At 46.7% G+C, this 12,192-nt stretch overlaps 1 protein-coding gene across 6 annotated transcripts in view; it reads right to left on the bottom strand.

Annotated features, from left to right (window-relative positions):
• Positions 1–3,135: 3,135 nt before the first annotated feature.
• Positions 3,136–12,192, bottom strand: part of Aqp7 (aquaporin 7) — a 16,834-nt gene continuing 7,777 nt past the window's right edge. For all 6 annotated transcript variants that reach the window (XM_023716112.1, XM_023716108.1, XM_023716109.1 and 3 more), the window contains 5 exons: positions 5,457–5,583; positions 4,821–4,958; positions 4,514–4,632; positions 4,123–4,340; positions 3,136–3,825 (listed from right to left, as the gene is read on the bottom strand). In XM_023716112.1, the coding sequence (XP_023571880.1) occupies positions 3,549–3,825; positions 4,123–4,340; positions 4,514–4,632; positions 4,821–4,958; positions 5,457–5,583 (879 nt within the window). In that variant the 3' untranslated portion in view covers positions 3,136–3,548. The remainder of the gene's footprint in view (positions 3,826–4,122; positions 4,341–4,513; positions 4,633–4,820; positions 4,959–5,456; positions 5,584–12,192) is intronic.

The following is a 12,192-nucleotide window of genomic DNA, read 5'->3' as shown; positions in this document are numbered from 1 at the left end:
AGAGAAACACTTATTCTACTGAGCTATCTGCCTGGCCCCCCAAGAATTTATTTTAAATGTATCTTGCATCCCAGTGTGGAATGGATCATATATCCTACTTCATTTAATCTTTAAAAAATCCAAAGACAAGTAAGAGTATAATCATTAAGTATAGATGAGAGGTCTCCAAAAGGCAATGTAACTTACCCATGTAAGGCCAGTTCCAGAATCAAAAGCAGGCATCCTTAACATGGGCGTATGTTCTCTTCATGGACTGTACCTTATTGCCTCCCACTTTATGCACTTGCCTTCCTGGTTCACTTTGTGAGCCACCCCTGCCATCCAATCAACTATACTCTTTTCTTCCTAAAACAGCTGGTATATATTCCAATCTTTTTTTATTTTCTCAGCCTGTTATCATTCTCAAATTTCAGTTGTCATCAAAATCACATGAAGTCATTGTTAAACCAGATTACTATCACTGAGAGACTCTGAGATGCCATCCCAGGATTTGCTTTTCCAATGAGTTTCCAGCTGATGTGGATGTTACTGGCCTGGAAATCACATTTTGAAAGCTGTTTTCTTTTTACTTATCTAAATTGTACACCCTTAAAAACTGCGCCTTGCATGGTTTTCAGAGTACTGTTTTAGCATCACAGCCTCCAGTAGCCACATTCGCTTCTAATTTAATATTTCCTTTACCATTTTGAGAATGCATCTCTGCCTTGTGTTTATTTCAACACATAGCTCTAGAAAACATTGTTTTTGTCTAATTATCTGCATGCCTGTTTTATAGCCATAAATAGTTTATTGACACTTGATATCACATATTTCTTCAAATTCCCATGGTCAAAATGTTTGCATTTATGTGTATAATGCATACTCAGATATTTGATAATATATATATATATGTGTGTGTGTGTGTGTGTGTAATTTATTATCAAACACAATTGCATGATATATACAGAATTCCCAAATCACTCTCAGTTCTCTTCTGAGCTCCAGACCACATAAAAGAATTAACTGCAAGTGTTTATTCAGTATTTACTGTGCCTGGCACTATTCTCACATTTTACACGTTGAACATAGTTAACATTCGCCATAATACAAACAGTAGGTGGCACTCTTCTCCCCATTTGATAAACAACCAAGGCCCAGAGAGGCTGAGCAACCTGCATAAAGCCACACACTTCTCATCCCTACCCCACAAGCCCAGGGATCGCTCAAACTCAGTATGTCTGTGATCTGGCTTACCACCTTCCTCTCCAAACAATTCCACACCTGCGCTCTGCCCACACCCACGCCAGAAATGAAGTCATCTCTGACTCCTTCCTCCCTCACTCCTTCATTCAAACCAAGTTGTGTCCTGCCAGTTGTAGCTCTTCTCCATGCCCACAGTGCTGATGTGTCAGGCCCCCTGCTGCTCCTCCTAGATTACTGGCTCTCATCACCTTGTTTGCTTGTTTGCTTGTTTGTTTGTTTGTTTGTTTGAGACAGGGTCTTGCGATCCTTCTGCTTCAGGCTCCGAAGTGCTAGGATCACAGGTGTGCACTACTATGCCCGGCACATCACGTTTTCTTTAGGCCCATGTCCCCCCATCTCCTGGCCCATGCAGGGCAGCTCAGGGGGCTTTCTAAATCCTCTTACTATGTCCTCCACCTCCAAAAGGAAGCCCAGAGTACCCCTGCCCCCAAAGCCTCATATGTTTAGAAGTGGGGCTTTAAAATGTGATTGGAGGTCCTTTAAAGACTTCTCCAAATACAGCTTCTCTAACAACAGTGGAACAGCCATCTCTGACAAAACAAAACAAAAAAGGGGGCTATAAATAAGGGACCATTTTGTAGTGAAAAAATATATGTATATACAAAATAGGATAGATATACAGCTACCTTCTATTAGTTCAATGAGAAGAAAGGTTTATACTAATATTATTTAGACAAGATATCATGTCTGCATCCTGTCCTCTTTATAACTACTATGAAGGTAACAATATGTAGTGTATTAATTGTTGAAACTGTCCTACTAACCTGTTTTGAAACTATTTCATTGCTATTTTTTTCTCATTAAAATGAATAAAAAAATTTTTTAAATGTGATTGGGTCATGGGACTGCTGAACTCAATTAGTAGATTCCTGGTCAGAAGAGGCAGGTCACTGATGGCATTACCTAGAAAGGCGTCTCTCCCTCCCTGGCTCTCTACCTCCTGCCACCAGGAATGAGCAGCTCTCCTCCACCCAGACCCTTCTACCATGCTGTTTGGCCTAGGAACCAGCCAACCATGGACCCAAACAAACCTCTTCCCCTTTAAATTGTGGGGAGCTTGTGTTTGTCCCAGCAATAACACAGCAACTTAAAGATACTTCCTCTGCCCCTGTCCTCACAAACTTAAGAGTGGCTCTTAGCCCTGGGGAGGATGTCACTCGGCCCCTCTCTGCTATGTCTCCTAGAAAAGCCATTCCTAGCTTCCATCAGAGACTGGATGTGAACTCCTTCTAAATCCCAAGACCCCCATGTCCTCCTCCCCACTTTAGCTCTTTCCTCCAAATAGCCTGTCCCCAAGAAGGCTGCATTCCTTGAAGACAGAAAGACAGACCCAGCCTTATCCATCAGGCCTGAGGTGGGGCTGTGCAGTAAGTACGGAACAGCTGACTGTAGGAGTGACAACAGGAACCACGGTGATGCTCCTTGCTGAGTTGCAGAAAGCAGGACAATTTCTGCTCAGCTCCACCACCAGCAGGTCCTGGAATCCCTAGGCCATCCACCTTCTGTTTTCTCCTTCTCAACTCTGGTATTCCTCCACGGGGGACAGTCCTGGGTTGGGAGGGAAGAGAGGCCCAACCCCTGCCTGCTTTCAACCAGCCAAGCACTCCCAAGTAAAAACTGATTCTTGGAACAAGGATGAAACAGTCTTAATTTTCTTATGTACAATTATTTGTGCATACAAAGACAGAAATGTGTGGTATACCTATGGTACAAAATGTGAAGTAAGAAAATATATCTAAAAGGCTGCTGAGGAGAGCTCTAACCAAAAAAAAAAAAAAAAGGCCTGGGGAGATAGCTCAGTAGAATAAGTGCTTGCCTGGAAAGCACAGTGTCCTCAGTTCAATCCCCAGTACCACAAAAAATAAAAAATAAATAAATAAATTTTTTTAAAAAAAAAAAGAGTGTGAAAAATTCTGATCTTGATCCTTGGGCCTTGTCTTACAAGAACTGGCCGGGACAGAGCAAAGGAGAACCCAGGACCATTCGAAGTCATATCCCAGAGGGATCCCAGAATTGTCCCCTTACCACCAAGCTTTGATCCTTCCCCAAACCATCCCCTCCCTCCCGCTGGCCTGAAAGTCCACTGTTCTTTGTCCAGCAGCCTTTCATCTTGCCCTCAGACTACAGGTCACTTATTAGCCTCCCCAGCTCTCAGCGATGGAAAGACTTGACATCTCTCAACCCTTCCCTAACTAGGAAGCTTCCAGATGAATCCAGGAGGGAAGCCCAAACACAGGAAGTCCCAGAGAGCACTGCTGTAGAACACAACTTTCTTTCTAGGGTAGGGTTGGGGTCACAAACTCTACTTAGAAGTGCTCTATAGGCATGGAGCCGCTTGAGGGTGGGATAGGCTGGGTTAAGGCAAGGCCTGCAGGGGTGGCAGAGGTTGCAGAGACAGGAGTGAGGGGGGAGGGCATGCCTGGGTTGGCCTTGGACAATACAGTTATCCTGTTGTCTTCACCCACCATGGAGTTCTCCAGTCTCTGGGGGTTTCGTGGGATGACAATGAAGACCAGGTAGATGATGCCACCTAGATAGGCACCCACAAGTGGTGCCACAACTGGAACCCACCACCAGTTGTCCCTGGCAAAGCAAGAGGCAGAGGCCTAAGGACAAGGCCAGTCCAAGGATGGCACTCATAACCAAGATAGGGCAAGCAGAGGGGCCACCCCACCTCACCCTAGAGAAGGCCCTCCCCTGGGGCCCCAGCCTAATTCAGGGATGGGGGTTTGATAGTTCTGGAGTCAAATTAGCACCCATGCTATTCTCAGGAAACATCAGGGAGCAAGACTCTCCTGCACTGCTCTGACAGCCCCTTCCTCCTCTGTGTTCAGGATACCCACAAAAACTTGCAGAAATCGGGCCTGGCAAGGGCATTACCTGAACACCTCTTTGCCCCAGCCAGCAATGAAGGTGAAGAGGCGAGGCGGCAGGTCTCGAGATGGGTTGATCGCATATCCAGTGTTCATGCCTAACGACACCCCAATGATGACGATGAGGATGCCAATCACCAGGGCCTGGGTCCCTTGCAGGGCTGGGTTGTTCTTCTTGTCCGTGATGGCAAAGAGACACAGCTGGAGCATCCCTGTCAGCAACATCTGGGAAGCAGACACTCTTAGCAGCCTACTGGGGTCCTAAGCAAGCCACAGGGCCCCTGTCTTTCCCCAAATCCCAACACACTGGTCAAAGCATGTTCTTAGTAAGGTCCCAGTCTGGAATTCTTGTCCTCTTTCTTACAGAGGACGGTGGGCTTGGGGAGAAGGATACTGACCTCGTTCAAGAAGCCCCACCACAATGTCATGTAGTCAGGAAGGTAGGTGGCAAAAATGCCAGCGGTGGCTGTGCGGCCCGTCACAGTCAGCTGTCCACCCGAGAAGTGGAGAATAGCCACTGTGGAGACAGACTGAGCTCAGCCCCTGGTTAATCCCAGGCATGGGGTTGTGGGGTACAGGGTTGGGGAGCACCCCGAAGGCTTTCTTCTCCTAGGCAGTTTAACAGACCGCTGCATCAGCACTAGACCTGCCCATATTTCAGAGAAGGCCAAAGCCAGAGGAACCCAGCCAGGGTGGAGCACTCACTGTAGAAGAGGCCATAGATGGTGGCAGAAGCCACAAAGGAGCCCAGGAACTGGCCCAGCACATACACAGGAAATTTTTTCCAGGGCATGCGACCTAAAGCACAGCTGGCGAAGGTCACAGCTGCATTCATGTGGGCGCCTGTGGGGAGAGAGAGGTGAGTCAAGTGGGCGAGAGCCGAAGCAACAAAATGAATGATACCTCCAGCAGCAATAAGAAACAATAATGGCTAGTGTTGTGGAATGTGTTTTCTGAGACAAGAGCCCTCTCAGATAACCCTTACAACCTGCCCACCATTTCCATCTCACCATTAAGAAAAGTGAGGAATACAGAAGAAAAATAATTTGCCTAAGATGACCTAGCTTTATTGTGGCAAACCTACAGCACGCATATCACAATGGGCTCCTACCAGGGAAAGAGCTAAAAGATTCACCATCACCGATCTAGCTAGTCAGTCAGGGGAGCCCACAAAGAGTCTTGGGAAGACACAGGCAGAAAGTCAAGGGTTCAGAAAGGTCTTCTCCTCCTTCCGGGGGCCAAAAGGTCATGCCACAAAAGGGGCTGCCTGGAGGTGGGCAGGAAAGAACCTGCCAGAAATACCCAGCCTCACCCAGTCAGGAAGGAACAGGGTTCACTCACCTGAGATGTTGCCCGCCATATGCACTCCCATGGTGACTCCAAAGCCAAAACCCAAGTTGACACCAAGGTAGCTTCCATATATGTCATTTCCTAGAACCATGTGGGCCACGGCACCAAGGCCAAACACCTGCGAAGGGGGGCTCCTGAAAGGATTGCCTTTCCAGAAGCCCCAGACTCAGAGAACAGCTCACAGCTTAGTTCTACCTCCCTTCCATGCCCAGAACCGGGGCCTGCCCTACATCACCCTGAATGACCCTCTGTCATGTTTTCTTCCTCCAGAAATTTCTCTCTTATGGTCTGTTAGAAGCGATAGCTGAGGGACAGCCAGATAGCTCAAGGACTGGCCAGATAGCTCAGCAGACTACAGCGCCTGCTTAGGCAGAGAGCAGCGGCCAGGGCCCCGCCCCTGGGGAGGGGCATGCTGAGACAGCAGTTAAGACTGGGTATGGTGGTGCACACCTGTAATCCCAGCACTTGAGAGGCTGAAAACAGGAGAAACACTACAAGTCCAATCTATACAGTGAGACCCTGTAGACCCTGTCCTAAATACATTTTTTAAAAGAAGCAAAAGTGAGAGCTGGGTGGTGAATGTAAAAAAAGATCCAGACTGGAGCGACAGAGTCAGAGGCCCTCATGATGTATCCAAACACCTTGATCCCCACCAAACCCCCCTGAGGTTGGGGTAAGGACAGGGCATCAAGATGGTGGGCCTGCACTTCTCATAGCCCCTCGCTCTCCAGGCTAGCCTGAGGATGTTTCTATTAGTGCTTCAGTAGGAAGTGCTGGATTATTCTCCCCATTTGGAAAATGGGCAACCTGAAGCTTAGAGAAATTGACTGGCTTATCCAAGGTCACCCAGCCTGTAAAATAATGAGCCAGGATTGAATCCAGACAGCCATCTATGCCAGAAGGCCTTAGACCAAACAAGCACACGTCCCAAGCTGTGCTTTGCTTTCTCGTGCTGGGTGTGCTCTTCCCTTTGCTGCAACACCCAACCCTACATTCTGAAGAGTTGATTCTCTTCAAGGTCAAGATCAGGTGGCATCTCTTTAGAAATATCTATGTCTTTTAGACACATGGTTTTTATTTTTGTTTTGTTATGGTACTAGGGATTGAACCCAGTACTGTCAGGATGAGCTATATGCCCAGAATGTTTTTTTCTTTTTTGTCTTTTTGAGACATGGTCTGTAGCTTAGGCTGGCCTTCAGCTCACTTTGTAGCCCAGGCTGGTCTCACACTCACAACAATCCTCTTGCCTCAGCCTCCCAAAGTGCTAGAATTATAGTCATGTTCCACAACACAGTTTAGATATATAGTTTTGTTATGTTTTTTAAGTTTTGGCTTTTTTTTTTTAGTTTTGGTTTTTTGAGACAAGGTCTTGCTATATAGATCAAGGCTGACCTTGAACTCACTATGTAGCCCACACTGGTCTTGAACTCACAGTGATTATGAGTTATGGTTTGTGTCTAGATGCCCCCCCCAAGCTTCATGCGGTCATGAGGGTGGGCTTCTAGAGTTTGTGATTGATTCATAGTCTAATGCTGGGATTATGGACGCGAGTGCTACACCCACCCCCAGGTGAGTAGCTTGCATACAAAATAAGGGAGGGAAAGATGCTTGCTCTCAGCTTCTCCCTTTCACTCTTGTTGCCTTTGCTGCCTTTCTCTGCCATGAACTGCTGCTCTCTGCCATGTGCCAACCTGGCTTGGAGCCAGCTGAGTACGGACTGAAACTTCCACAGGCCATGAGCTAAATAAACCTTTCCTTCCTCAATTTCAGGTATTGTCTCACCAACAAGAGAAAAGTAGGGGGCCTGCCACTTAGCTCAGTTGTTTAAGAGCCTGCTTAAACAAAGCAGTCAGGCTCAGGATGCTGTGGTTCAATCCCCAGATGCTCAAGCCAAACTAGACCTGCCCTGAAGGCATCCTGAGCCCACCAAGAAAAAAAAAAATCTTGGGCTGGAGAGATAGCTCAGTAGAATAAGCACTTGCCTGGCAAGCACAAGGGCCTGAGTTCAATCCCTGGTTCAGAGAGAGAGAGAGAGAGAGAGAGAGAGAGAGAGAGAGAACTAAGACAGTGACCCTCCTGCCTCAGCCTATCTAGCACTTGGACTACAGGTGAGTGCCACCATGCCCATCAAATATGTAGATTCCGAAGGAACTTTAGGGCTTCTGGCTGCTGGAAATCACCCACTGATTGCATATGATTATGTGCTTGAAATTTGGTTAGTCCACCAGGCTCAGTGGCATGTGCCTGTAATCCCAGCATTCTGGGAGGTTGATGCAGGAGGATCTCAAGTTCGAGCCTAACCTGGACAACTTCATAGCTTAGTAATACTCTGTCTGAAAATAATAAATAAAAAGGCTTGGAATGTAGCTCAGTATGGAGGGCCTCATTTCAATCCCTAGTACCTCAGATATTAGTAATAATTTTTTTTTTTTTTTGGTTCCTCGAATGCCTTCAGGGCACTATTGGCCAGCGGGAGAGGTGTGAGGTTCGAACTCCAGCAACCTGAGGCTGACAGCTTTGTGGAAGCAGCCACTTAAAGGCCTGAGCTAGGGCCAGGCCCCCTATTAGTAATAATTTATTTATACATTAATTACATGTTGAAATGATATTTTGGGCTGGGCATGGTAGCACACAGCACAACGCTATCTACTCTAAGCAGTGAGACAGGAGAGCTACAAGTTCAAGGCCAGTCTAGACAATTTAGTAAGACCGTGTCCCAAAATAAAAATATTGGGCTGGGGATATAGCTCAGTGGCTTAAGTGCCTGCCTGGCAAGCACAAGGTCCAGAGTTCAATCCCTGGTATTGCCAAAAATAAATAAATATTAAAAAAATAAAAGTACCAAAATAAAAAATATTAAAAGGAAAGGGGGGGCTGGTGAGATGGCTCAGTGGTCTAAAGCACCTACTTAGAACAAGCTAAGCTAAGCAAAGCACAGGGACCGTGGTTCAATCCCCCAGCACCACATGCCAGCCAGCCCTGAACCCTGGTGGACTGAGCTGGACACACACACACACACACACACACACACACACACACATACATACATAAAATAAAATAAATTTTAAAAAAAGGAAACGGGATGAACCCAGCATTCTCTAGACCCAATCACCCAGTATGGAAAGCATAGTTTAAGAAGTGATACTTCAGACATATGGGTTAAATATAATAATTACTCAAATAAATTCTACCAAGTGCATTTTGTTTTGTTATTGTGCCTACTAGAACATTTTGAATCACATATGTGACTGATAGGTAGTTTCCTTGGACAGCTCTGTCTAGGGTTTATGAAAGGAAACCTAGAGAATTATGGACACAAATTGGAAGCTCCTGCTGGGTAAAAGCCCCGGGAGAGCACAAGGTCAGAGGCAGCGGCACTCTCGTGCTGAAATGAGGGAGCAAGGAGAGAATGTGCCTCGAGGGCCAGGTAAAGACAGTGGTTGAAGTGCACGAAGGTACGGAAAGCTCCCCTCAGGATGTGGCCATCCCCCGTGATCACTGCTAACATGATGAGCACTATGTCGCCTGGTCGTATGCCTGTCTTTCTTATTTTGTTCTGTTTCTTTTTATGGCACTGGGATCAAATCCAGGTCCTCATTCATACTAAGCAAATGTTCTTATACCCCGTGGCTGATGAGAAAGAGTTGAAAGGTGCCAGCATTGGTATCTCTTTGAGAACTATGGGAAGGCCGGTGGGGGAGTGACATGATAATCGAGGGGCTCATAGGATACAGGGAAGGATATTTTATGTTGTGCTGCTTTATTTTGTTTTGCTTTGCTTTGCTTTTTGATATTGGGGCTTGAACACAGCTCACACTGCACTTCATCCACAGCCCTTTTTCTTTTTATTCTGAGGTTGTGTCTTACTAAGTTTCCCAGGCAGGCTGGGCACAGTGGTGCACACTTGAAATCCCTGTACTCTGGGAGCCAGGGGTAGCAGATTCACCATTTGAGCTCACCCTGCCTCAAAAAATAAAATGGCCTGCAGATATAGCTCAGTATGAAGGCCCTGTGTTTTCTAGCATTGTAAACCAACAAACAAACAAAAATTCTGAGGTTGACCACAAACTTGCAATCCTTCTGCCTCAGTCTCCCAAGTAGCCAGGGCTATAAGTGTGTGGCACCATGCTCGGTTTGGTTAACACAGAGGGGCTTTAGCATATTTATAGGCTGTGAGACGCACATACTGAAGAAAAAGGAGAGAGAATGTGACACAGCAAATATGTTCAAATGGACTGGAGGGATGGACTGAGCAGCATTGGAGGGGTCATCAGAAAGGAGGGGACCCATCCTAGATGAAGAGAGATGTATGAATGTTCAGGGAGATAAAAGGTAGGGAGGTGACAGAAAGGTGAGGAGGTGCCTCAGAAAGCCCACCTGATGATTTTCTCTGACAAGCAAGAGATCAAGTCATCTACTGATTTAAAGTATGATGGGCAGAGAAGAGAGCCTCTTTGGAGTCTAAGAAACATGAGCCAGCTCAGGGAAGGTAGAGAAGAGGCAGTTGATCAGGAGCCCACCACAGGTGCAGGAGATGGCTGGCTCAAGGTCCAGGAGAAGATGCAGCGAGGAAGACAGGAACCAACAGGGATTGGGTGGAAGGCCCCGGCCAGGCCAGCTGACAGTCAAGGGAGCCAGAAGAACAGGACTGGAGCAACGTCCCCATTCCATTCCCATTGCCCCATGTCAGAACCATATGCTAAAAATAACAAATGAGTAGATAAACCCTACACAATCTTCTGGGTCAGAGTTGCCAACTGGCAAGGCCTATGCCTGATCCACCGAAACACAGGTTTTGTTTGGATAACGTGGCTTTGATGATGGTAAGATTCAGACCCCCTTGAAAAAGGAGAACCTTGGACAATTCTGGCCTGCATTCCCCCCTCGATGGCAACAACCAGCTGGAGAGTATCAGCTGTACCTGTACACAGATCTGTGCTTCACAGTCGGCCGGTCTCCACCCTGCGCTGACTTGGCTGCAGCAGCATCTAAGCTGGCAACACTTGCTCCGTGGCCCGTGTGTGGACCTATGCAAGTGGACTGCGAGGGGCCCTGTGCACAGGTTCCGGGGCCTGAAGGCTCCAGCCCTTCCCTCCCTGGTCAGTGAATGTAGTCAACAGCCAGGAAGCCAGCTCTGAGAACAACAACCCCAGAGTTGTAGAATAGAACAATCATTTCCCTCATCTTGGCTGCAATAAATGGGGCCCAAGGTCACACTAGCCTTTTTGGGCAACAAAACCTTTACCCTGGTGATTCACTGAACTTCCTATGAATTGAAAAGGTCACTATTTCTTGGCACAGGCCTGGCAACTAAAAATAACAACATATTTTCCGCCATGAACTTAAACATTCTCCAAGTTCCTTACAAGCATTATTTCCCTTCAGTCCCCTCAGAAAATCTGTGTAGCAGATGTTTTGCTGTCACTTGCACATGGGGAAACTGAGGCCCAGAGAAGGGTCTTGAACTACTCAAAGCCTGAAAGCAAAGACCTTTCCTTAGCTTGAGAAGAGTCAGTAAGCTACAGTCTTAGAAAACCTGCCAACTGGGGCGAGGGTGCGCTGTGGATACAACTAAGCGATAGAGCACTTGCCCAGCATGCTCAAGGGCCTGGGTCTGATTCCCAGCACCGCTAGAAAAAAGAATCAAAACCCCCCAAAAGATTTGTTATCTCTAATCCAAGGGACCCAGGAAAATGATTAAAGGGCAATACTATGATAGTAAACTGGACTGGATTTCATCCTAACTTAAAGTGTGACCTAGGACTAATGGCTTAATATCAGGGGCCTTAGTTTCCCCATCTGTAAAATGAGAATAATAATTGTACCTACCTTCAGGGTCATTCTGGGATTTTTATTTTGGATTTTGTTGTTGTTGTTTGATTGGTTGGTTGGTTTGGTTTGATTTGGTCGGTATTTTGTTTTTGTTTTTAAGACAGAGTCACACTATGTAGCCCAGGCTGTCCTCAAACTCACAGCAATCCTCCTGCCTCAGCTGACACAGCCACGTAATGATTTGAAAAGATGCTGCAGGAAGGGGCTTAAATCATAGTTCTTGCTATGCAGTATGTGCACAACAATTATCTAAACAAAAGAAAAGCAGAAAGCAGATGTGGACAGGTAGTAAGACAGAATGCCAATCCCTGCTTTCCTCAAGAGCTCTCCCAAGAGTCACCCTCCTGCCTCCAAGGTTCCAAGGTTTAACAGCCCTCATGAGAATGGAATGTCTTGTCATAGATGAATTACTTTGTTCTGGATGAAGGAGGGACAGAACCTTGCTGTTCTTCTTACAGCTCAGAAGTGTAAGAAAGTAAGGGATGAAGGGAAGGGGTGGGGTATAGGAAGGAGAGTAGCTGAGAACACTGGTCATAATCACAAGGGGCTGACACACATGTGCTCCATGGGTGCGGGATGCTGGCACTTGGCCTTTTTCACTACTCTACCAGCTCAGTGTTAGGGTTCAAGTTTACCAACAAGGAAGCTATGTGCTGAACAGTTAAAAGGCTTGAGGAAGATCACACAGCTAGAAGACAGCAGAGCTAGAATCCAAGGCCCATGAATGCTTGCTTCTGGGTACTTAGGAGCTGAGGAAACAGGCTTGAGAGCCAAGGAGAGCCCTGCCCAAGGCCAGCTGCTGACTTAGGGTCAGGGTCAAGATAAGAAGCCAAGTGTCCAGAGTCTCTGACATGCAGTAGTTCTCTCTGGACAGTTTTTATAACTGCGCTCATAT

Source organism: Octodon degus, unplaced genomic scaffold (assembly GCF_000260255.1).
Source record: "Octodon degus isolate 3935 unplaced genomic scaffold, OctDeg1.0 scaffold00045, whole genome shotgun sequence".
NCBI lineage: Eukaryota > Metazoa > Chordata > Mammalia > Rodentia > Octodontidae > Octodon > Octodon degus.
The sequence above is the reverse complement of the archived record's forward strand: the minus strand, read 5'-3'. Positions and strand labels throughout refer to the sequence as shown.